The 23,350-nt window shown below is 34.4% G+C and overlaps 1 protein-coding gene across 4 annotated transcripts in view; it reads left to right on the forward strand.

Moving 5' to 3' along the window:
* The first annotated feature begins 3,068 nt into the window (after window positions 1-3,068).
* Window positions 3,069-23,350, forward strand: part of LOC143250786 (eukaryotic translation initiation factor 2-alpha kinase 1-like) — a 74,059-nt gene continuing 53,777 nt past the window's right edge. For 3 of the 4 annotated variants that reach the window (XM_076501767.1, XM_076501769.1, XM_076501770.1), the window contains exons 1-3: window positions 3,069-3,187; window positions 8,427-8,511; window positions 15,566-15,694. In XM_076501767.1, coding sequence (XP_076357882.1) covers window positions 8,469-8,511; window positions 15,566-15,694 — 172 coding nt within the window. In that variant the 5' untranslated portion in view covers window positions 3,069-3,187; window positions 8,427-8,468. Of the gene's footprint in view, window positions 3,188-3,786; window positions 3,892-8,426; window positions 8,512-15,565; window positions 15,695-23,350 lie in introns of all 4 variants that reach the window. The other variant, XM_076501768.1, reaches the window with a different exon arrangement.

The raw sequence follows: 23,350 nt of genomic DNA on the forward strand, positions 1-23,350 counted from the left end.
CTAGAATTTGTAAGAAGCTTGCAAAAGGTTAACTGTAAATGAGTTTAAATAAATAATCACCTCACCTTACTCCATGAAAATAAAGAACATAAGGTAGTTTTTAAAATATTTGAATTTAAATTACTTATCAACACCCGACAATGTCAAAGACTAGCTACTAAACCTAATAAAGCTATACTACAATTTAGGACTAAATATCACCATATAAATAAACACAAGTTGCAGAATAACATTAATGATCTATGTTGACGTTAAATGATACAACAAGCTATATAGACGTTATCAAAATATATCCAGCTATTCAAACTTCATATGAGCACAAATAATAAGGAGCCTTTCCCTGACTCATTGGTAAGTCTGAGGGCTCAAAACACTAATAACCATATTTAAATACCCGTGGTGGGCACATTACAGATAACCCGTTATGTAGCTCTGTACTTAACAATAACAAAATAAAAAAAATGAATACTAAAGAAATTGTATACAGAAAATAAATTAACTCATAACTTCTAAAAACAAGAAGTCCTCAAATATTATAAACATACCTAATTGCACTTTAACAAGTAAGTCTTCGGATTTAGAACGCTAAAATCAGAGATTCGATTCCCCTCGGTGGATTCAGCAGATAACTCAATGTGGCTTTACTACAAGAAAATACACACACACTCTAATAAACATAAATAAATAACCATTGAAAATTTTGAAGAAAATGCACTATATAAAGGACTAAACTTTGCCTTAACACACACACACACACAAACACCCACTTTAAACATATCTACTACAACAAACACTTATGGCCTATCAAAAAAATAACTCAGAATAATATTAAAGTAAACGGTCTAAAAAGCCATTAAAGACTCACTATTATACCACCATATCATAAAAACTACTCTAAAAATTAAAAGAAAACAACACCATAGTATTTATACCACCATACAAACGGAATGCCACTGTAATAATTAATAACAGAGAATATTTCATCAAACTCCAAACTCTAATTGAAAGTAATCACTATAATAACTGCTAACAATGAAAAAAGAAGTAAAGAGGTTTTGGAGATACATCAGAAAGAACATGGAACTGAAACAACCAATAAAAAGTATCCGACAGTATCAGCCCCCACACATTTGTGGCTTACTTAAATTTCACAAAATTGACCAATCAAGTTACTTTTGCTGTTTGCCAACACATTCGTCAAACAGAAGCCTCAGATTTGCCAGTAGCCTCGTTATGGTATGGTAGATACAAACATAATACTGCTGCTAATATCCAATAATTTCACTTTGTTCACTAACTCTTCAACTATTTCAGCAACGAGTTGGATAATCAATTATCCATAATTACAAAGCAACTCAAAGACTTCATCCCTTGTTGAACAGATCATCATCTGAGCAATTTTTGCTTCATTTGTGGACAAGAAACTGTTCATTTCATGTGCGGGTTCTGCCACACTATACTTAACTTAGACTCAACCACTAAAAGTGTGAAAAGATACTCGTGGTTACTCGTCAAACGTACCTGCACAACCAAAAATATTATGAAATGTTACTGATGTTGTGGCAAACCTTTCAACTCTGAAAGATTCCTTTTCCCAGGGGTAATAGTCTTATTTGCCAAAGACACAATTTTGACTGATGGAAATCATTCACCAGTGGCATGTACAGCCTCTGTTTATTAATAGATGGTGGTCTAAACCAGAGCTAGATCTACTGCACTCTGATAGCGAGAATCTAGGAGTTTGATAGAGACCTCCCAATGTTAGCTTAAATTCACCAGATACTATTCTGCTTCAACAATCCTCAATCATGTGTGCTTCGCTTCTGCTGAGATAAGTCATTAAGGTTACTATCTGTTCAAGTGGCCTGGGTGTGCAAGATGAGAGCAAATCTCCTTGAGTCAGTGGTTGGAGGCTGATCAATGTCGTAGACTTTCAGCAGCGTTGGTGAAAGTTCCATGTCTAGGAGAAGACTTTTCCCAATTTCGACATCTTTTTCATACAATCATCTTTCTATCATTGCTTAAGTTTCCTTATTGGTCACGAGAATTCCATAAAATGCCATTCTAATCACACAAACACACACAAAATTAAACTATTTATCACCACAATAGATCAAGTATACATCTTATCAGTACAGAAATACTGTAATAAATCCTAATATTGCAGAACTAAATTTTCTCTTCCTATCTAGTTGTAGTATTTTCAGGTTAAACTGATTCCTTGATAGGTATTCGATAGCTAAATCTACTAATAATAGCAAATTCGTTCAGAAAATAAGTTGAGTAATCTGTGTTTGATAACTTGATTGAGTTTTCTTAGAGTTTGTGAAATAATTAGATAGGATTAGTTTAAAAAATCAAATACACTTTTTATAATGAAACAAACAAAACGACAATTTTGCATGTTTACTTTCTCACAAGTAAAGGCAATAGCTATAACTGAATTGTGGTTAGTTCCAGGGTTTTCTCTCGTAATAGACATTTGTCGACCTATTCTGTCGATTTTCAACTAAAACTACGCCTACAGATTTCCAAGAAAAAACTAACCTAAGAAAACAAGCCTGAATTAAATGAATAAACTCGATTTCTTTGTCCAGTCAATAATGTTACCTCCTGACCTTTCTTATTCACAGCAGTTGTTAATCATAACAAAGAAACAGTGTCAACTCTGCCAGAAAAGGCTCCTACCGTCTCTTGTCTTTTAAATCCGGATCTTATATGTTACTGCAATACTCTCCCTGACGAAAGCTAGAATAATTCTTTTTTCTGTATGTAAAGTAAATAGCTAATAGTTTGTAATGCGATAATCTATGCTAATTTGGAAGGCAGAACTTCCTTAATTAATTTATTTTATAAAATAAAATCAGTAACTGAATGATACATTTTTTGTATAAAAGTTATTATATTTTTGTTATATGTCACACTAACATAATTGAAATATCAAATGTTTAGTGTTGTTTCAATGATTTCTAAACAGTTGTAAGAAATTTATGTTTACTAATTTATTTAATATTATAATTACGTAATATATAAGTAAACATGCTATATTACGTTAGCGAAAACCAAAACCATTCAGTCTACAACAAAATTGTTATCTGAGTAAACAGAATCGTTAAGATAAGAGTTGGTGTAAGGGTTTTCGTGAAAAGTGCTTTTGATTACTTGTAAAGACAATAACATAATAACGGTAAGAAATTATTGTCGTTAATTGTAGAATTAAATGTATATACTATGAATAAGTTGTGAAATATCACCTTATTGTAATAACTAGTACTTTATAGCTGTCACTGCTGCTATACTGGTACTACTAATAGTGGTTACTAGTATTAGGGTGACACCAAGAATTGGAGGGTTGTTTTTCACTGCAATGATAGGGATGGGTTAAGATCTCTTGACATTATCATGATAAAATCAGATTTAGAGGAGATCTTACTTGATAAGTAGGATAAATTAAATGTTTATGATTGCTTTGTGCTTGTTCTGAAGGTAATGAAAATTAAAATGAGAAACACAAGTTCAAGACATGCAAAAAGATAGCCCAAGCCCCAGTTAAGGCAGTTTTACTTACAGAATGGCGGCAGTGGAAGCCTGCATTTTAAACCCCTTCAATGTCATGCTATATTTGGAAATGAACTCAAAAACATCAGGTTTTTGTCTATAACTTTTTGATAGCATATGTATTAATGAAACAAGTTCTTTTATGATCTGTTATTATGTTTATGCAAAAAATCTGCTGGATAATTAAATTATATGTATCTGGATTTATATGTGATATATTTTTTCAAGGAAACTATAATAAAGAAGAGGAATGCTTTTCTTCAGTGATTATGTTACATAATTCAGAATAAATCTGATAAAGACCAGAAGAAACATCATTTCCAGTGCCATCTAGTAAGCATAGATTGTATTACATGGTGACATGCAAATAAATAAATAAGGTGAAAATGGTTTGCCACTAACTTGCTTGGGCAAATATGTTTTTGAAACATGGAGGGTCCAAGAATTTTCTTGAGTGGGTCATGAAAGGGGTTAAGGGGAAATTGTTAATTTTCTTAGAAGTAAAAAATCAGTTTGCATTTTTAATTTTCTGAAAAAATGATTATGTGTGGGCAGCATTTATGGGCCAAATGAGCCCTTGTTTTCTATAGCTTTTGGTGATAGAATGTTAAATCATTTAAAAAATTTGATCTGCAATTTTTAAGGCTATTAAAATTTGCCAGATAGTAATTTTTCTGTTTTTAGGTATTTTTTTCTGATGCAAATATTTCAGTTTTTGTATTTCATACCACATTGACTTACTCAGTGAAGACTATGTTTTCGATGTGTATTGAATGTCTTTCTATAGAGGTTATTTGTTTTAGTACATGCAGCAGTTTTTAAATTGCACTTGTTTGTTTTCTGAATTTTTTTTTGCTTTTGAGCTTTTGTCTTCATTAAGAATAGAGGTAGCTCTTCTTGTAATAATGTTTAATTGCATTGTTTACCCATTGCTAAGTTTGAGTTTGTGACAGACTCCACATATGTTATCTTACATTTCACTTGACAATTGTGACAAGCTTACTGAGTTTACAGCATAATGCTTGATATAATATCAAGCAGTTACATCCTTAAGGTGTTCCAGCTATTTTGCTTGTGTGGGATGTGTACTGACTTTTGATTATTGTATACTGCCTAATTCCAGCTTTTGTGTTAGACTGGAATTCTAGCTTTTGTGTTAGACTGGAATCCCATCCTTGTTCATAATAAGGTTAAGTTCTTATACCTGAAGGGGTTCATTTAGATGTATTATTTGTTTTAACTTGAATTCTGTTGTTATATTATATTTTTATGTTATTGGATTATCATAACTCTAAAATGTGGTATCATTATTTATTAAAGCTCTCTTCTTGGGAGAATTTGTATAGAAGTGTTGTCATGGGGGATAAAGTGACTGAATTGTTTACATATATTTGTTTTGGAATATAACAGATGCTAAGTATTAAAATCTGTTAATTATTATTACCAGAGACCAATAAAACATTTGTAGTCAAATTAGTATCTTTGTTGCAACAGTACAGGTCTTCTAGAATAATACAAAATAATTGTAATCAGGTACACATAATTCTAGAATTCTAATTTTCTTGGGCTTAATATTTTAAAGCCTTTATTGTATATGATCTATATTCAGTAAAGATGTAAAATAACACTATAAGGTGTACAATTTTTGCTTTTGTTCAGTTAGGTTTAAACTTTACAGTGTTTAATACCATAAATAAATAAACTAATAACATTATTCTGTGACCTAACATTAGACCCTTTTAAGAACTTTTATAAACTTTTAATATGTTGGTGTACAAGCATCTACCACAGTTTGTTTACACCCACCTTCTGTTTACCTCTGTTGAAGAGTGTACACATGGACATTTAACTACTAAGGTGTATGTGCATTTTTGGGACAGACAAAAACTGAGTATTATTATATTAGATTTTCCTAGTCTATTTAGTCAGGACTAATTGTGATTGTAACCCCACTGGGCATATAAATTCTAATTGTATAGTCATTAAGTAAGTGGTTACACACTGTAACAACACTGTTTAGAAAACTTATCTAAAGAGAGCAGCATTTGCTTACAGCTCTGAATGAATAATGTTGTTTGTTTTTATCAAAGCAGTGGAAGTTTTAATTCAGTCAAAATTCTGAATTTTTAGAAAACTTTCAAAGTGAAAAATTATCTTTTGAAATGCATTGTATTCTTTGGAATTTTTATCATTAAAAATGGACCAAAAATTCAAAAACAGATATGTCCATAATAAAATTCTTTTAAGTTTTTTGAGCACTAAATGAGTTACTTTATACATTGCTAAAAGTATATTTACATATTGTAATGTTACAAATATGGATTAGATCATGTAGATTGAGTTACAAATATATTAGTTTTGTTTTTAGATTTTCAAAATAATTTTATAAACACATTAAACATTTGGCTGTTTTCACCTGGACAAGATAATAATAATCTAGATTAGATTACTTATCCTGTTGGCATCACAAGCAGGAATGAGCAATTTGTTAGTCATTAAAGAGAATATTAATGCATAGAAGTTTTGGTTCGGGCTCAGGGAGAAAAATGCAGTAATTTCAGTTTTCTCCTGTTAGTGACATTAGAGAACCACTAAAATAAATGCATCTGTGTTTAGATGTAGAGGTTAGTTATATACAAGTGGTATACATTACAGACTGTCATGAATAATGTAAAGCAGACACTGAGTTCTTGGATGTAATGTGATTTCCTATCTGTGCAGAGCCCTTAGTCATACAACTGTTAAAATATGAGAGGAGTATGAGGGTTACTTGCATAATTGTGGGTTAAATGCCAGCTAAGTAGCTACATCTGGTTAGTTTTGCCATTACACCTACACAGTTAGAAATCAAAAGAAACGCAGCTTTCATTGAATTATCATCTACTACTTGCTTCACTTTCAAAGATGAACAATAACTAACAACCAGCTTGATTGTTAGACTGTTGATGCCTACTTGGACTTTCAGTTTTTATATACTGATCACATAATCTGTTTTAAAGATTTTAATATGAGAAATACTATTCTTTTGCCTACATCATTATGAACTATTACTTTACATACATTGTCATTTAACTTTCTATGCATGCCATAAGGCTTGAACTAATCTCTCACCTGTGATGTAATAGCCGTTAAATTATAGCCGTCCACCTGTAGGATATCTTCTACATGAACATAGACTCATTCTTTCCCAAGCACTGCTGGACTTGAGATGTTTTTCATTAGACTTACCATTACTTTAATATCTGTTGTTTTAATTTATTATTATTTGTCATGTAGGTTTTCTTTCCTTAATTTTCTTTAATATGAAAGAATAAAAAATTTTAAATTTATAATTGAGAATTTTCATTACAGTTATCCTTTGTTTGATTTTCTTTTAATAGACCTTGTACTTCTAGTGCATGTTTCATTTTCTGTTTCCATTGTTTAAACCAATATATAGCTTTTGTCCAGTATCACTTAAGGTCATTTTTAGGCCTTTGCACTGCATTCATATCGAGCTTGTTTTTAACTGTCTTAATGTCTTTTACAAAAGGAAATAATCTCAACATCAGTTTCATGGATTAACTTGATTGTACATTCATTCTCCCATGTTTTATGACATCTTCCAAAGTTCTTAACTATAATTTACAGGAGTCATATAATACTGTCATAATGACTTTAGTCACTGTTAGTCAGTGATATTACTGTCATTTTCCACCATATGGTTATGTTATGATCTCTTGTTCAGGATTCCCAGCTACAGGTTTTTATTTATTTCAGTTGCACTTGTCTCACCTTATTTTTACAACTGTCATTTCCACATTTACTTTTCCTTCCCTCTTCCTGATGCAGATCAAGTAGTCCAACTGTAGTCCTTCACTGATTAGATTCCATAGTTATGTCTTTATTACTATAGTGTAATACGCATGAGTTGATAACTTTTGGTGGTAAAGAGAAATGAGTATCTATTCAAAATAAAATTTTGGGCAAGGAAGATTTATACTTTACCCTCATCATTGTTATCCAAGATCATTTCATCCTCTGGTTCTGAAATTTTGTGGATATCCATTTATAATGTAATCTAACATGGAAGAGGACACTTGTATAATGAATAAATATATCTGTGTCTCACTTACTTCTTTCAAGTGGAATTATTCCAATAATGGCAGTTATGTGATCACTACTATTTCTTTTCTGCTCTATAAATCTTTACTACTTGTTACAGAACATTGCTAACTTATATATTTCTCCCAACCAATCAAAAGTAATTTTGCCATACTTTTACATTGTGTGGCAATCTTCCTCATTATTTCTAGTTCAGAATAAAAGTGTATACAGGTACAGAAAGTGATGTAAGTGAATGTGCAGTTGCAGTAGTTTAAAATCTTAAGTACAATGACTGTATAAAAGACAAGGAGTTTTGTACAGTGACAGTCATTTAAAGTTAAGGTGAAAGAAGTTTCATGAGTTTAAGCTTCACTTTTAACAGATTGTCTGTTACACACTCATATTCTTGAAACTAGTCACTGGATCATGGATAAAAGAAATCTTAAATCATCTGTGATTTTAGTTTAAATTTGTTAAATTTTTAGTGCATCAAGTGGCTAGAGGTGCTTAATATTTTTATTTTAAATCTTGCATTTTTGTTGAGAATATAAATGCTGCAATTAATGTGCTTGAAACATTTTTAAATTAATATCAAGTTAATGAGATAAAGTTGCCAGATCTACCTGTGTTTGTATTTATAAAAAGTATTTTCTCTTTAGTTTTTGTGTTCTTTGTTCAGAAATAGAAATGAAGAGTTTTATTATATTCAGTGAAGAGTTATTTGCAGCTGAGTTTGTAAAATGAAATTGTCTTACATAATATCAATTACTAGTCTTTTTTAGGCGGCCAGTATTGGAACATTGCAATCACATGACCATCAAAATATGTCTGCTGAAAGAAATTTACAAACACTTCCTGCTTCAAATGGTATGTAATGAGTAAATTTAAATGGAGTGTAATATATACATTTTGTAGATTGGTTGTCAGCAATCTTTAGAATATGCTGTATTTTTATGAAAGTTTATAATATTTATCATATTTTAAATTATTGTGAAAGTCTTATAATTTATCATATCGGTTTCATAGTACACCATGTGCTATAACGTTTTTAATCTTATTTTAAACTTTGCATAAAAATGTAATTTGATTCAAATTTTATTATTATTTAAATTTTACTTTCTTGATTTCAAAAGGAGATATAAAAAAATCATTCTTCTGTGAACTATGGACATTTTGTGAAAGACAGAATGACATTTGAGGAGTGTTTCATGTAAGCATGATATGCATATTTTTTGTATCTTAGCAAAACAAGAAAATTTGAGGTTTTAAATGTATATTTTGGTTTGTCAGTATCTCTAGTATCTAATTAACTGGACTCTCAAGAAATCATGAGGTTAGAAAGAAAATGTTTAAAATGGGCAATTCAGATTGCAGGTGTATCGTATGACAGAGAAATGAATACTGATAATTGATTTAAATATTTTCTGTGTATAAGATATTGCCACATTATATGCATTAATTTTCTGCACACCTCAAGCAACTCTAGAACAATTTGGGTTTTCATGTTTTAAGCCAGGTGAAGACTTACCTTTTCAGGTTGCTGGTAACATCATCTAGATTTCGATGCAATTGAATTGTTGAAACAATTGTTCTTTTACATTAGATTGATTATGGAAAGCAATAAGGAAGTGGTTTGCTTTAGATGTTATAACTGTGTTTTAAGGTTATTTTTAAATAGTACAGTCATTGAATAGAAAAATGGTTGGTTGTGTTATTATGGTGAGGCTCAGATTTTTTTTTTTAGTGTAATGTACTTAACCAATGTGCTTTTGAGAATCTAGTTTTTTATGTGTGCAAGATTGTTTTACATAGGTCAGTGAAAGTGGGAAAAGTCAGTAAGTTTTATATTTTGCCTTTCTGCCCAGGACAATATTAGATAATTTCATTTTACACACAAGAACCAGGAAAAGTCAGTGAATTTCATACGACTTAGTGATGTTTCTTTGGTATGAATGGGAAAAAGTAAATTATAGTTGACACCAAAAAACAGTATAAAGGTCAGTTATAGTGCATTTAACATGTCAGTATACATATTTTTTTGCATAAATGTCATTTTATCTACATCAGTTTTTTGTTACTGTTGTTTGGTTTGGTGTATGAAATCATTCGTAATAGATTACTTAAACCTGTAACTAGGTTTCCAGTACAGTACTTAACTCTTTCCCAGGGTTAGCTGTTCTCATTCAGTAATGATCTCTATATGTGAACATTTCCTTTATGCATGCTGCAAGCCTTGTTCCCCTCATGTTGGGATTAGTAACTTTCAACACATCTCTCATGCAAGTTGTCATGCATCATCTATTAATCAATAGAATCATAGTGTGCTCACATGACGTATATGATTCCCTCTAGACCCACTCCTCTACCAAACCTAACTTCTGATTTGGCATCTCATGAATACAGATGTTTTATTTTGTGCTTAATGCTTCTCAGTGACACACAATTTGATTTTCACATGAAGTGGTTCTTTTTTTTATTCATACTTTAAGACATTTTCTGTTAATTTATTATTGTTGCTGTGTTTCTCAGTCCAGACTCTAATGTTAGTCCCACACATGTTCAATATTCTCACCTTTGTATTACCCTTATTACCCTTCTTGGGTATATTTCTACCATACATCTGGTCTTGGAGGCTCTTCACAAAAATCTTGAGTTATTTTCAACTGCTACCCTTTACATTTTGTCCTCCACATTCACCCATATGTTGTTCTTGGGCCTTGTGTTACATACGTGTTTTCTTTGTTGGTGGGACCTTATAGGTTGGGATCAGTTTTTGTCAGTTTACCCTTCACTTATCTCAGGTACTTGCATCTTTCTTTTTTTTTTTCAGACATTGTCTTTTGATGTTGCCTCTGACAACATCAAGCAATGCACAACATCAGCTCACCAGTAGTCCACCCTCTCAACCTTAGTGACCCATTTGTCTTGATTACAGCCTTCCTTTCCACCTGTTTTTGTTTCCTTTCTTTCATTCTCACAACCATTACAGGCCCTCTCAGTGGCACAGTACTATGTCTGTGACTCACACCACTAGAAACCAGGTTTTGATACCTCTAGTGGGCAGAACACAAATAATCCATTGTGTCGCTTTGTGCTTAATTTCAAACAAACACAGCCATTACCCATTCTTTTAACTCTGAGTACTTATTGTCATTAAGGTACCACCCATTGCATCAAATCTATACTGTAGAGAAATCATTAGATCTGCTCATTTTCTGGGACCTTTTGTCTTCTGTTGAGTTCTTTCCAGTTGGATGCACTTTTGTGGGCCTTGATACCAAGTTGCCCATCTTTTGGTCACCTGTACTTCATCCACAGGCTCTGACTGTCAATAATTTAGCCAGGATTAGTTTCATAAATACTTTTACATATACCCTCCCATTCAGTTGTTTCTTTTCTCTTGTACACACTTTTTCTTGTTGAATCTTCCTAATTGCACACTGTTGACTAGCACAACCTTGGTCTCAGAAGTTACAATGTCAGTTCCTCTCACCACCTGCTCTTCTTCTACTGTTTCTTTCCTTCTTTATCAACCTCATTTCATTCAGTTTGTGTTCCAATCTGCCATCCTGCATCGTTTTGTCTGGTTATGATCTGGTCCTTGGCATAGAGTTGCTTCATTCTTAACTACTTCAGTATGTTCATCTTTCATGGAAGTATACTAGATCATGTAGAAAATCTTCTGTTGTTGATTTACTAACAGGGAATTTCTTGCAAATAGACATTCTGGGGCTCAGGTGGTGGAATTTCTTGCCTGGCTCTTCAATTGTGGGTCTTTGGCCTCCTCACTTTCTCAGTATCAGGTAGTCTTCTCCCATACCTTTTATTTTTCCAGATACTGGAAGGTTTTTACTTTCCCTTTTCTCACTGTGCTCATGTATCCTATCCAGATTCAAAGACATCCTGCCCATCCAGATTGAGACATTAACAAGTTCTTCCATGCCATAATCTTACTGCTGTTTGAACTGTTTTCCCAATGCTCCTTGTTTCATCTGTCCCTTAAGACCTGTTTTCTTCTCTTGGCCTGTGGATGTCACCAGTCTGATTTTGTTTGCCATTAATGTTTCACATACCCTTAATCACTCTACCTATCTTCTCCCTTATTCTGATTGTTCCTTTCTCCCTAATACTGCTGCATCTTGTGAGGGTTGTTCTTTCTTTTCTCCTATTACTCTTCCTTCTGTTTCCTAGTGGACTTCTGTCTCTGATCAGAACCCTAGGTTGTTATATTACATGTATAGCTACCCTCTGAGGTTTACTCAGTTGTCTTTTAATTTCCTGGCAATATTCCTCACTTCATGATCTTTTCCCTTCTTAATTGGGTCTGCTTTGTGGTCTGTTTGGCATACTTATCCCTACCTTTTTTCTTCAATACCTTGTTCCATGTTTCCATGGGTGGTATGCATAGGTAAAGTAGAAGAGGATAGCTGCCCATACCTGTTCTATGCTTTGAGTGGATAACTTGGTATGGTCCAATTTTCAAAATACAAATTTGTGGTTGCTTATTGCATTTTCTTCATTGGTGACATTCTTGTGGACCCTCTAGCACATTCTCATCCTTGTTCCTTGAGTGGAGTATGAGAGTCCTTACCACTTTCCAGTTTGTAGTCATTGAGGTGGTTGACCATGGAAGCATCATCTTGAATGAGTTCCACAGAAAAGTTGTCTATAACAATTTAGTTGAGAGTAGATTGGTGGTGGTGGTCTGCTAGTATAGGTGTGCTGGCCTCCACAGGAATTGGTTCATCTCCTGATCATAATACATGGAGTTGATCCATCTTGTTACAAGAAGACATCATCTCCTGATGCTATTTATACAATCACTTGAGGTGATAAATCACCTTACTGGATGACATGGCTTTTGTATACTGTTTACACAGTCACTGGAGCTGTTCTGTCACTTTACAAGATGACATGCCGTCCTTATACTATTTACACTACCATGGAGTTGATTCATCACCTGACAGGTTGACATGGCTTCCTTTTATTATTTTCCATAACATATAGAGTAGATCTGTATTTTTCATGGGAGATGTGATCTCCTGTTACAATTTCCACAACCACTGGAGTTGATCTATCGCCTTCCGTGATGCCTAGACCTCCTTATACCACTTATGATGTTGTGGAGTTGGTCTGTCATCAGACTGATTGACTTAACTTCCTACTATTATTTTAAACAAATATTAGAGTTATGAATCACTGTACTCTTCTGATCTTTGGATCTATTTCACTCATTGTTAGGGATATTTTGGGATGCTTTCTGGGGTTCTTTTATTCCCTTGCATTGGTCTGTCCTCCATATGGTAAGTACCATATTGGAAGTTATAATTTTCTAATACTGAAAGTGTATTTATGATGATTTTTTTATATAACAGATCTTATTGTATTAATAAAAATTTCCCATGTTGGTAGTTATAGAAGGATCATATATCCTGGGTACACTATGTGATTGACATACTTGTATAGGAAAAAAATTTAACTTAAATCAAATAGTTTGATTATTTCAGTAAAGTCTGACAATTCAGAGATAGAACAATTCTGCATTTCTCTTTTTTTTTAACATTTAATATCTGTACTTATATTTATACAGTTACTTATCAAAAATAAGTGTACTGATTATACAGTATAGTAATTTTGTTTTAATTCAATACAAAATGAAGTACTCATAATTTAGCATTTTATGTAGTTTACAACATCATGATGCATAGTATAGCTTGTACTGGAGTTGTTGACAGGTAGTATCTCCAAGATGTAGATGTAATATCATCATTTTCAGTTAATGAAAACCTGTATAAAGCAGTGTAGAATGTCAGTAATTTGGAGATAACAATTATTGGAAGTTAATTAGAAAGATAATGAAGTACAGATTACATAATTGACAGAACTAATAATATGGCACATCTAAAAGTGTCCAGGAATACAAGGATATTTGTTATCTATGAGTCTTTCTTGTAATAGTTAAACATGTGCCAGTGAATAACTGAATACATCCTGTTAACCTAACTTATAATTTTGTTCATTGCATGGCTGAGTAATATCTTAGGAAAATTTACTGTTTGCAGTGGTACCAACACTTACTTATTGAGTGTAAAACTTGTACACCTATGTCTGTTTTCATATTTAAATACATTATTAAAAAAATCTCATGCTTGTCAAAATAGTAGCTTTCTGTAGTGCACTGTGGTTGCTTGACTTACTGGATCCAAGCCAAATTCAGCATCATGTTGATCCAGGAAATGTATCAGATTTCACAATTTTCTTCGTTGAATAAAATTTCATGGGGTGCTATCCCAGATCTTCCTAGAAGGTAACTGTATTTAGTAATCATAGCACTTTATCACTTTTTTTCAAAAGTTTTATTCAACAAATTCCTAGAAGTTTGTTCCAGTATTTATCAAGCAACAAACAGGATTCTAAGGGCAGGAGAGAACAAAACTGAAAGTAGAGATGATTTTATGCAGTGTGACAGAAGCTGGTTCATAATTTTGGTATTGTTTTAAAACTTTGGGCTTTCAGACCACGATTTGCTCTTGAGATCAAGATATTACTATGAAGATTGTGTAATGATATGTTTAAATATGAGTGACGTGTTTGTAATTATGTACAAATTTAAGAGACATTCCAGGATAAATATAATGAGTACTTTTGGTAAAAATTTTAATTTGTAAAAGTTTATTAATGTAATAAGCAACATGATATAAGAAGAAAATGAAAATTGTGGTAATGCTATTATGCAGTATCACTGTCTGAGTATTTGTTTATGTAACAAAAAAGAAAGAACAGTGATCTGTTGAAACGTGTACTACAATCTATACATAAAATACTTTTTATTATGTTTATGAATCACTGTTTATCAATAAACTATCAGTGCCAGTAACAAACATACTTGTGTACAGTAACATTTTGTGTCAGTTACTATAACTTCTGAGAATATGGTTGTGCAGCTTGATGGCACAGGATTAGTCCAACTGTAAATATTGTGGGTATTTTATCACCAGGTCTGAGTTAAGAAGTATCTTGTATGTATAATTAAAATTTACAAGTTAGTTATTTGTAAGTATATCTTGGCAGTCTTGTGAACAAACAGAATTTATATAAACAAAAAAATACTTTTCTTGACATGATTGATTGATAAATATATGGTCAAGTTACTTTGAAGAATTCAGTACTTTTGATATAGATGAATTTGGTATGTATTGTTTTAACATGTATGCAAAAATAACTAACTGTGAGCTGGATGATTTCCAGTATGTGTAGTTATTGGAACTTTTGGTAATTGCCCTGTTTGAGTTAGTTGCTATAAATTTTAAATATACCATTGTTTATTCATTTACACATATTGGAAAATATTATTTAACTGAATATTTGACCTATGAGAAGTGTACTTTTTTAACAAATATTCAATTTGGCAACAATAAAAATGTTCCTTCTCTATGTTAAAAAGTCAAAAATAAATAATATTCATTATTATGAAAATCTGAAGTGATGTTTAGACTAATAATGATTTTGTGATTTAATGTAAGTAAAAATTTTGATCAGTATGCAGTGTCATGACCAAATGGATACATTTTGTTTTATATGTTCTAATAAAGTATTAATAATGCAAGTAAAGCATAACTGGCCGTATTGAACCTCTACAAAATGACATTCAAGCAAACTGACTTGTTATACACACCTTGTTTTATCTTTATTAGACCTTATTTAAGACTGCTTTTTAGTTTCACATTTTATTGTAGGTAATAGTTGAATTATATTACAAGCATAGATAACACTGACAAGAGAAGATCTGGAAAAAAGTTGTGAAATTTAATTTTAACCAAGGTATGGGAACTATGATAGCAAGGATATTGCATTTGTGTATTCATTTGTCAAAATTATTACTATACAAGTTAGTGTATCTAACTTTTGGTTTTCATTGAAGAACAAGCAGCAAATTCTGCAGTATCTGTACAGAATAACCCACAAGCTCTATGGATAATAGAATGTCTGTTAGAAGTCATTTGTCAACAACAAGAATCTGATCCCGTAAAGAGAGAATTGTTGTATACTGGTAAGTGGGTTAATAATAATTTGTATGCTTTGTTTATAGTATCTCACATCTTCATTTAGCCATGTTATAATACAAAGTCTTCAGAATTTAAGACCTAGAGGTAATTACTTATTAATTTTAAAGGCATTTTTAAACTTGTACATTTTTTATAAACATGTGACTTTTTTTTCTGTTGTTACTTTTCTTGTAGTTTTCCAGGGATGTTTACTAAACTTCATTATTACTAGTGAACCAAACTTAAATCTACTATTAAAAGAGAATAAACCAGCAGATTTTGTAAACAACACTAATATACCACACCCTTCTGGTTAGAAGCAATATAACTTCAAAATTATTCAGATATTATAAAATTTGTAAAATTAATAGTTCATGGATTTAATAAATAAAATTTTAAATAAAATTATTAAACTTTACAAATATAAGAATGTAAAAAATAATTGTAAAGAAATGAAATTAGAGAAATTGTGCTTAACATTTCAACCTGGCATGGCCAGGTGGTTAAAGCACTCAACTCGTAATCTGAGGGTCGAAGGTTCTAATCCCCATCACACCAAACATGCTTGTCCTTTCAACCATGGGTGCATTGTAATGTTATGGTCAATCCCACTATTCATTGGTAAAAGAGTAGCTCAAGACTTGGCAGTGGGTGGTGATGACTAGCTGCCTTTCCCTAGTCTTACACTTTTAAGTTAGGGGCAGCTAGTGCAGATAGCCCTCGCAAAGCTTTGTGCAAAATTAAAAACAAACAAACAGATTTAAAATTTCTAATAACTATTTTTAGTTATGAATAAAGTCATTTAAAAACTTGGCACTACTTTATGTAGATGTACATCTTGCCACATATAAAGGCATGTTCAAAGCATGATAGTCACAGTAGATTTAATAAATCTACTGGGTGGTGGTTGGGAGCTATACTAATTTACTCACATGACTGCATGGAATGGTTCATGTTAGTATTAGTATAATTCATTTACTTTGCTATCAATCAGTGCCTTTCTACCATATTGGGGGCTGGAATGCTAACTTCAATAGGTAAGTTTTCAACTTACCCCCAGATGGTAGTACCTTATTTTCTTATTCTCATTTCAATTAATTTTTTTTATTTTTACTGTGGACAGTAGTCACTTTCCCACAACTGTCTGCAAGCAGTGAAGTGTGATACAGATGTGGGATATTGTGAGCTTGAGCACCCACATCTTGCTCTCCTAATTTATATTCCTGTACATGGTGAGGGGACCTCCCAGGGAAGGTTATGTTCTTTCAGTTTACCTCCTCTGGGATCTAAACTTCCACCCACGTGTTTGTCATGTGTGGCAACCTGTTAAGGGGAGGAGAGGATCCTGGTGGTTGAAAAATCCAACCCTAATACACCACTTTGGCCCTGAATTCCTGAAGACGGCAGCCTTGGGGTGGCCTCCCTTGAGTCAATCGGCTGGCCCACTCGGGCTAGGATCAACCAAGTACCAGTGTTGGATGTTCTCAACAGGTGTTGTGGACATTGTATCTGTTGCTGGTGTTTGGGTAATAGTGCTCACAAAACCTTGGCATTGCTGCAGTGTCCTTGTTTGGCATTGTAGTGAGTCACCTTGTAGGGCTCCATGGTGGGTGGTGTCAGTGGGCACAGAAATGTTCCGTTTTTTATTATGGATCCTCAAAAAAAAACTCAAATAAAATGGTGAAAAACAGTTCATGGTTAAATGACCACATCTTGAAGATTGTGAGCAGCAATCTTCAACATCTGTAACACCTGTTGTACCCTGTTTTCTTATACTACATTCCCTTTCAGACAAACCTTTAGGGCAAATATCTCCCTTATTCATTAAGAAGGGACTAGAGGAACTTGCTGGCTCTCTAAAGTCACTAAAGAAGCTTCAATCTGGTGATATATTAGTTGGAATTATCCACATCTCAACACAGTGAACTCCTCTTGCATTCAAAGGCGATTGGAGATGTACCTTTTGAGGTTACACCTCATGCTACTTTGAATTCATCATGAGGAGTTATTGTTGAGAGGGATTTGAAGAACATCCCAGAGTCTGAGATTCTCACTGGTTTTTCCACCCAAGGAATTTCTGCAGTGAATTGTATCTTCACTTGCAAAGATGGAATTATGGTGTCGACCAATGTCCTCATTCTCACATTTACATCACCATGTTCACCTGCCACCATCAAGGCAGGTTATCTTAATTGCAGAGTTTGGCCATACATTCCAAACCCTCTCTGTTTCCAGTGTCAGCAGTTCGGTCACTTGAAGATGTCATGTCGTGGTTCCTTGACAGGTGCTTGTTGCAGCAGCAAGAATCATGATGCATCAATTGCAATGGCTCTCACCTGTACTACTTTCATTCTTGCTCTAAATGGTTGGAAGAAAAAGAGGTACGGCATTTAAAAACAATTCATAACATTACTTATTCTGAGGCTCGAAAATTGCTGTCCACCACCTCATCTCAGGCATATGCTGCTGCACTTCATTCCACAACTACAGTAGGAGTGCAGACAGATCTCTCTGTGTGTCCAAAAGAATCGTTCTCAAACAAATGAAATGTCTTTTGACCTCCATGGTTAAAAAAGTTGATGAATCAACTTCAACACCTATCTCTGTCTATTACATACATTCCAACAAACTCCAACATCCACATCCTTTGGTTCCATGTTCAAGCATTTCCTTGGATACATCTTCTTTAACCCCCCCCCCCCCTACAATATGCAAAACAATAATTTGCTCACATTCTCAGTCACTGGAATCCTCTTCCAACAGCAAAGACCTGCCCAATTGACCCAATTGACATGGAGGTCGAATAAGGACAGTGAGGAAAAAAGATGTGGTCATAAACAGAAGTGTTCTCCACCCAATTTGCCTACATGTAAATAAAAATGGCCACCCTGATACAATGGAACTGTCAAGGTTTACGTTCTAATCTGGATGACATCGATTGCTTCCTTCCATTCTGTTTGTCTTTCCTTACAGGAAACATTTCTGAAACCTGCTGATACAGTTACCTTTTGGCACTTTTCTTTGTACAGAAATGACAGGCTGTGTGATGGACAAGTGCATGGAGGGGTGGCACTGTTGGTTGATCAGCATGTGCCCACCCTGTCTTTGCCATTCGACACACCCTTGGAGGCCATAGCCATCTCTGTTTCCTTGGGTAATACCATCACTGTTTGTTCTTTTTACCTGTTGCCTGGAGAGACATATGATCAATCAGACCTTGATGCTCTCATTGAACAGTTGCCGTTTATTGGACATCATCCTCTCTGGAGAAGTGCTGATATTGATAGGAGGGGTTGCTCTGTAGAGCATATGCTCTCTGATCACAACATTTCTCTTTTTAATACTGGTTCTTCTACTTATTTCCATGCACCTAGTCAGTCCTTTTCTGCTATTGATCTCTCAATTTGCTCCCCTTCATTATTATTCCATTTTTCATGGAGGGTTGACAGTAATCCACAAGACAGTGATAATTTTCCTATAATCTTGAGAGAGGCTGGACGTGGTCGATGCCACCTGACCTGTGTGCTTCAGTGGAAGCTGGAAACTGGCCCTCTTTCACTGCTCTTGCAGAACTTGATCCTGCCATCATCTGTAAGCCATCAATAAACAACTGTGTGGCAGCAGTAACTGACTATTATACAAGCAGCTGCTCAGTGTATTCCTAAAACTACACACGTTTTTCACAATATCCTCGTCCATGGTGGAATCCTGCCTGCCACATGGCACAGAAGGCTCAAAAATGGGCCCTGGGATACTTTCCGTAGATATCCCACACTCGAACCACATCCTTTTCCAACAGGCTCATGCACGTGTTCGGTGGGTAAGAGATCAAAGCCAGAAGGAATCTTGGATTAAGTTCACAACTGGCATATCTTTTACGATCAGTTCCAAAGTCATATGGGACAAGATTCAAAAGGTCAGTGGGCAATATAATTCTGTTCTCCTCTTGATCTTGCTCTCTGATGGCCAGGAAGTAGCTGATACTCAAGGTGAAAGCTTTTGGCAGGTATCTAACACTTCTACTTCTTCTTCCACCTTCTTAGCCATCAAGACTTGGGCAGAGCAATCACCTCTTTTCTTTCAAGCTGATTGTCTCTGTGACTATAATCGTCCCTACACTGGTGGAATCAAACTGGCTCTTCATCGGTCTGGCAGTATATCGATTGGACCTGATGATATACACTATGACATGCTGCTCCATCTATCTTCTGCTTCTCTTGCTATTCTTCTGATTGTGTTTAACCAGATCTGTCAGGAGAACATTTTTCCTGATGCCTGGCACCAGGCTATTGTTCTACCTTTCTCTAAGCCTGGGAAAGATCCAAAGATTCCTTCCAACTTCCATCCAATTGCTTTGACGAGCTGTCTCTGTAAAACCTTAGAAAGGATGGTTAATGCTCGTCTTGTTTGTTTCCTGGAATCAAACAACCTCTTCTCGCACACCCAGTGTGGATTTCAATGACAGCTCTCCACTATGGACCACTTGATTTGACTTGAAACATCAATCAGAGAAGCCTTTCCCAAATGTCATCTTGTATCAATATTCTTCGACATTGAGAAGGGTTATGATACAATGTGGAGGTATGGCATTTTGTCAGACCTCCATATATATGGGTTACATAGCCATTTGCCCATTTTTATTAAAAAAATTTTAATGGACGGGAGATTCCCAGTTTGTGTGGGTTCAACACTTTCCAATTCTTTTCTACAGGAACTTGGAGTCCCTCAGGGATGTGTTTTGAGTGTCACACTTTTCAGTATAAAGATTAATGTCATCACTTAAAAACTACCTCTTACTGTTGCAAACAGGCTCTTTGTTGATAACTTTCACATCTCATGTCAGTCATTGAACATGAGGTACATTGAGTGGCAGCTACAGACTGCCCTCAATCGTTTACTGAATTGGACCACAGCAAATGGCTTTAACTTCTCTCTCTCTCTAAAACTGTTTGCATGCACTTTTTGGTGCCAACAGGGTATTCATCCTGATCCTGAACTTTGTATCAGTGAAGTTCTTGGGGATTATCTTTGACTGTAAGCTGACCTTTATACCACAAATCAAGCAGTTATGGGTCATATGTACAAGAGCACTGAACATTCTCCATGTCCTCCCTTCCAACACTTGAGGAGTGGATTGATATGCATTACTAAATGCTTCAAAACTTTGTTCCTTACCAAAGCATCCCACCTGGGGTTGTGTTTTTCTTCCTCAGTGGGCCATACTCTTTCAGAACATATGATCTACTGTTGCTCCTTTTGGCCTTCATATCCAGGCACAGTTGGGTGAATTGGGTCTGTCCTTGGATAACATTGCTGTATCCACTGGTCAGCCCATTCCACTATGGTTTCTTACAGTCTCCAAATGTGACCTGTCTTTAAGTCATCTGAGAAAAGCAGACACTCCTGATTAGAAATACAGTCTGCTATTTGCTTGAACACCTTTTGAATAATTTTTCCATTCCTATTTATACAGATGGTTTAAAATCAGGTGACTGTGTGGGCTCTGTCATAGTTTGTTGTGGTTCATTGGCTGCATGCAGAATCCCCACTATGGCTTCTGTGTTCACTGCTGAACTGTACGCCATTTCTCTTGCCCTGGATCACATAGAAGCTAAACAGTACTGAATCTGCACTATTTATACTGACTCACTTAGTTCTCTATGGGCCCTGTAATTGCTTTATGTTGGTTCACACCCTGTCCTTGCTGATATTCAAAACCAATTGGTCCATTTCTCTTCTACATCTACTTCTATCCAGTTTTTCTGGATACCCGTCCATGTTGGTATTCGCAGGAACGAGCTTGCCAACGCTTCAGTTCAATCTATCTGCTCTGGCACTATCACTGCTGTGCTTGTTCCATATATGGACTATGGTCTTGTATTCAAGGCTTGGCTCTGTGCCAGTTGGTATTCTTGTGGTATTAAATTTACCCATTTGCCCAGCTGAGATCATACTGTTTCATGGGAAAAAAACCAACATCAGAGAAGTAACTGCTCACTATTATGGTATGTGCTTACTGGATTTTAAAAATAGGGTTTCAGTGATACCTATTGCACTGTTTCCAGTAAAAGATACTTTCTGGGAGACATATGGTGGGGATCTAGGACCTTCTTTTGGTCTCTTTAGTACAAATTCTCCTTTCCTTCTTCAGGTGGAGCATAGGAAATGCTTGCCACTTATTTCCTAGTCACTAGGGTGGTGGACCTTGGATAAGTTACTCACTGATTGTGTACAGCACAATAAAGTGGAAAGTAAAGTGGTAATGCACTGTGTAGTGCATGCCACTCCTCAAACACTTAGTGTGCTTTCCTCCTGAAGAATAATGGGTTCTTCACTTCCATCTCTTTCTGTCCAGTTGAGTTGAGATGATACATGAGGTCTGACCATGTCTTAACTGTACAATACTTTATGGTTTGCTGATTATCTTTGTGTGAGTGTTCAGTTTATCATACAAAAATTTCACCCATCTCTGCAATGGTTGGAGCATTTTCATCTTCTTCCCAATTTCTTTCTTCAACAAATGTACCCCAAAAGAGCCTCTGCAGTCAGGTGTCACATTTCATGTGCTTCTTCTTTCTGAAGGGAATTTATCTATGTTTAATGTTTCTGTCAGTTCAGTGGAAGATTATAGCTATTCTGGATTTGTAGTTGAGTTATTATCTTAGAAATTAACTATTTCCTTACCTGAAAAAGTATTTCTGATAAATACTGACCTCTTCATACTTTCACCCCCATCCTACACGCTTTTGATTTACTTTCTTTTTCTCTCTTGCTCATCTAAGAATGAAGTTATTTTGAGTGAAAATGCTAAATGGGAGCCACTGTGGAAGAAGTTGTGAAACCCTCCTATTGGTGGAGGGCTGTTTTTGTATGATGATGTCATTATGAACTAATGTAGTGTATGTTTAGCATGTGATGTTTAAATCTAAGTTAGTTCAATGTTAGTGACATGTAATGTCTCATAGGTAAATGCACAAATGATCAAACTATTTTGTGTGTGATGGTATCTATGAGAAGTACATTTTGACATGAGAAAAATGTTACCTTTTAGTTGTTGTTTGTGCTGAAGTGTATAAGCTTTTTTCAGAGTTAATGTCAGAAAAGGAAGTTGAAACTTATTAGGATATGTGGTCTTGACAACCAGTTTGGAAACTAGTGACAAATTTGATTTGTGCTTCTTTTTGAACTATTTAGACCAGTCATGGTTACAGCTGTTCCTTAGTAAGTTCACAAAGGGTTATGTGTAAATAAATTTTCCTAAGCCTGAGAGTTGCGAGATCCTTTTGGTGTCCAAATAAGGTTCACACAGAAAAAGAGGTTGGGATTTACTATAATTTAGACTTAATTCTAAATTATTCAAAAATCAAAAATGAAAAGTTTTAGTACCACTGGATCTGTTAAAATGAAAACTTGTATCTACATTTAAGGAATTGTGGGTAGCTAAGTCACAAGTTCAGGATTTAGATAATCTTTAAATTTTAACATTATTCTCCATGAAGAAGTGCCTAAACAAATGGAATTTTTTCACAAGTGTTTTACAAGTATGAAGTTGAGACAGAAGGTGTTTTGTAATGATTTTAATACTTGTTTTAGAAACTATTTAGGCCTTGATTGCATCCTATTATATAAAATTATCACAATATCTAATCTCTGGATGATCT

The sequence above is a fragment of the Tachypleus tridentatus genome, chromosome 5 (assembly GCF_004210375.1).
Source record: "Tachypleus tridentatus isolate NWPU-2018 chromosome 5, ASM421037v1, whole genome shotgun sequence".
Classification (NCBI taxonomy): Eukaryota; Metazoa; Arthropoda; class Merostomata; order Xiphosura; family Limulidae; genus Tachypleus; species Tachypleus tridentatus.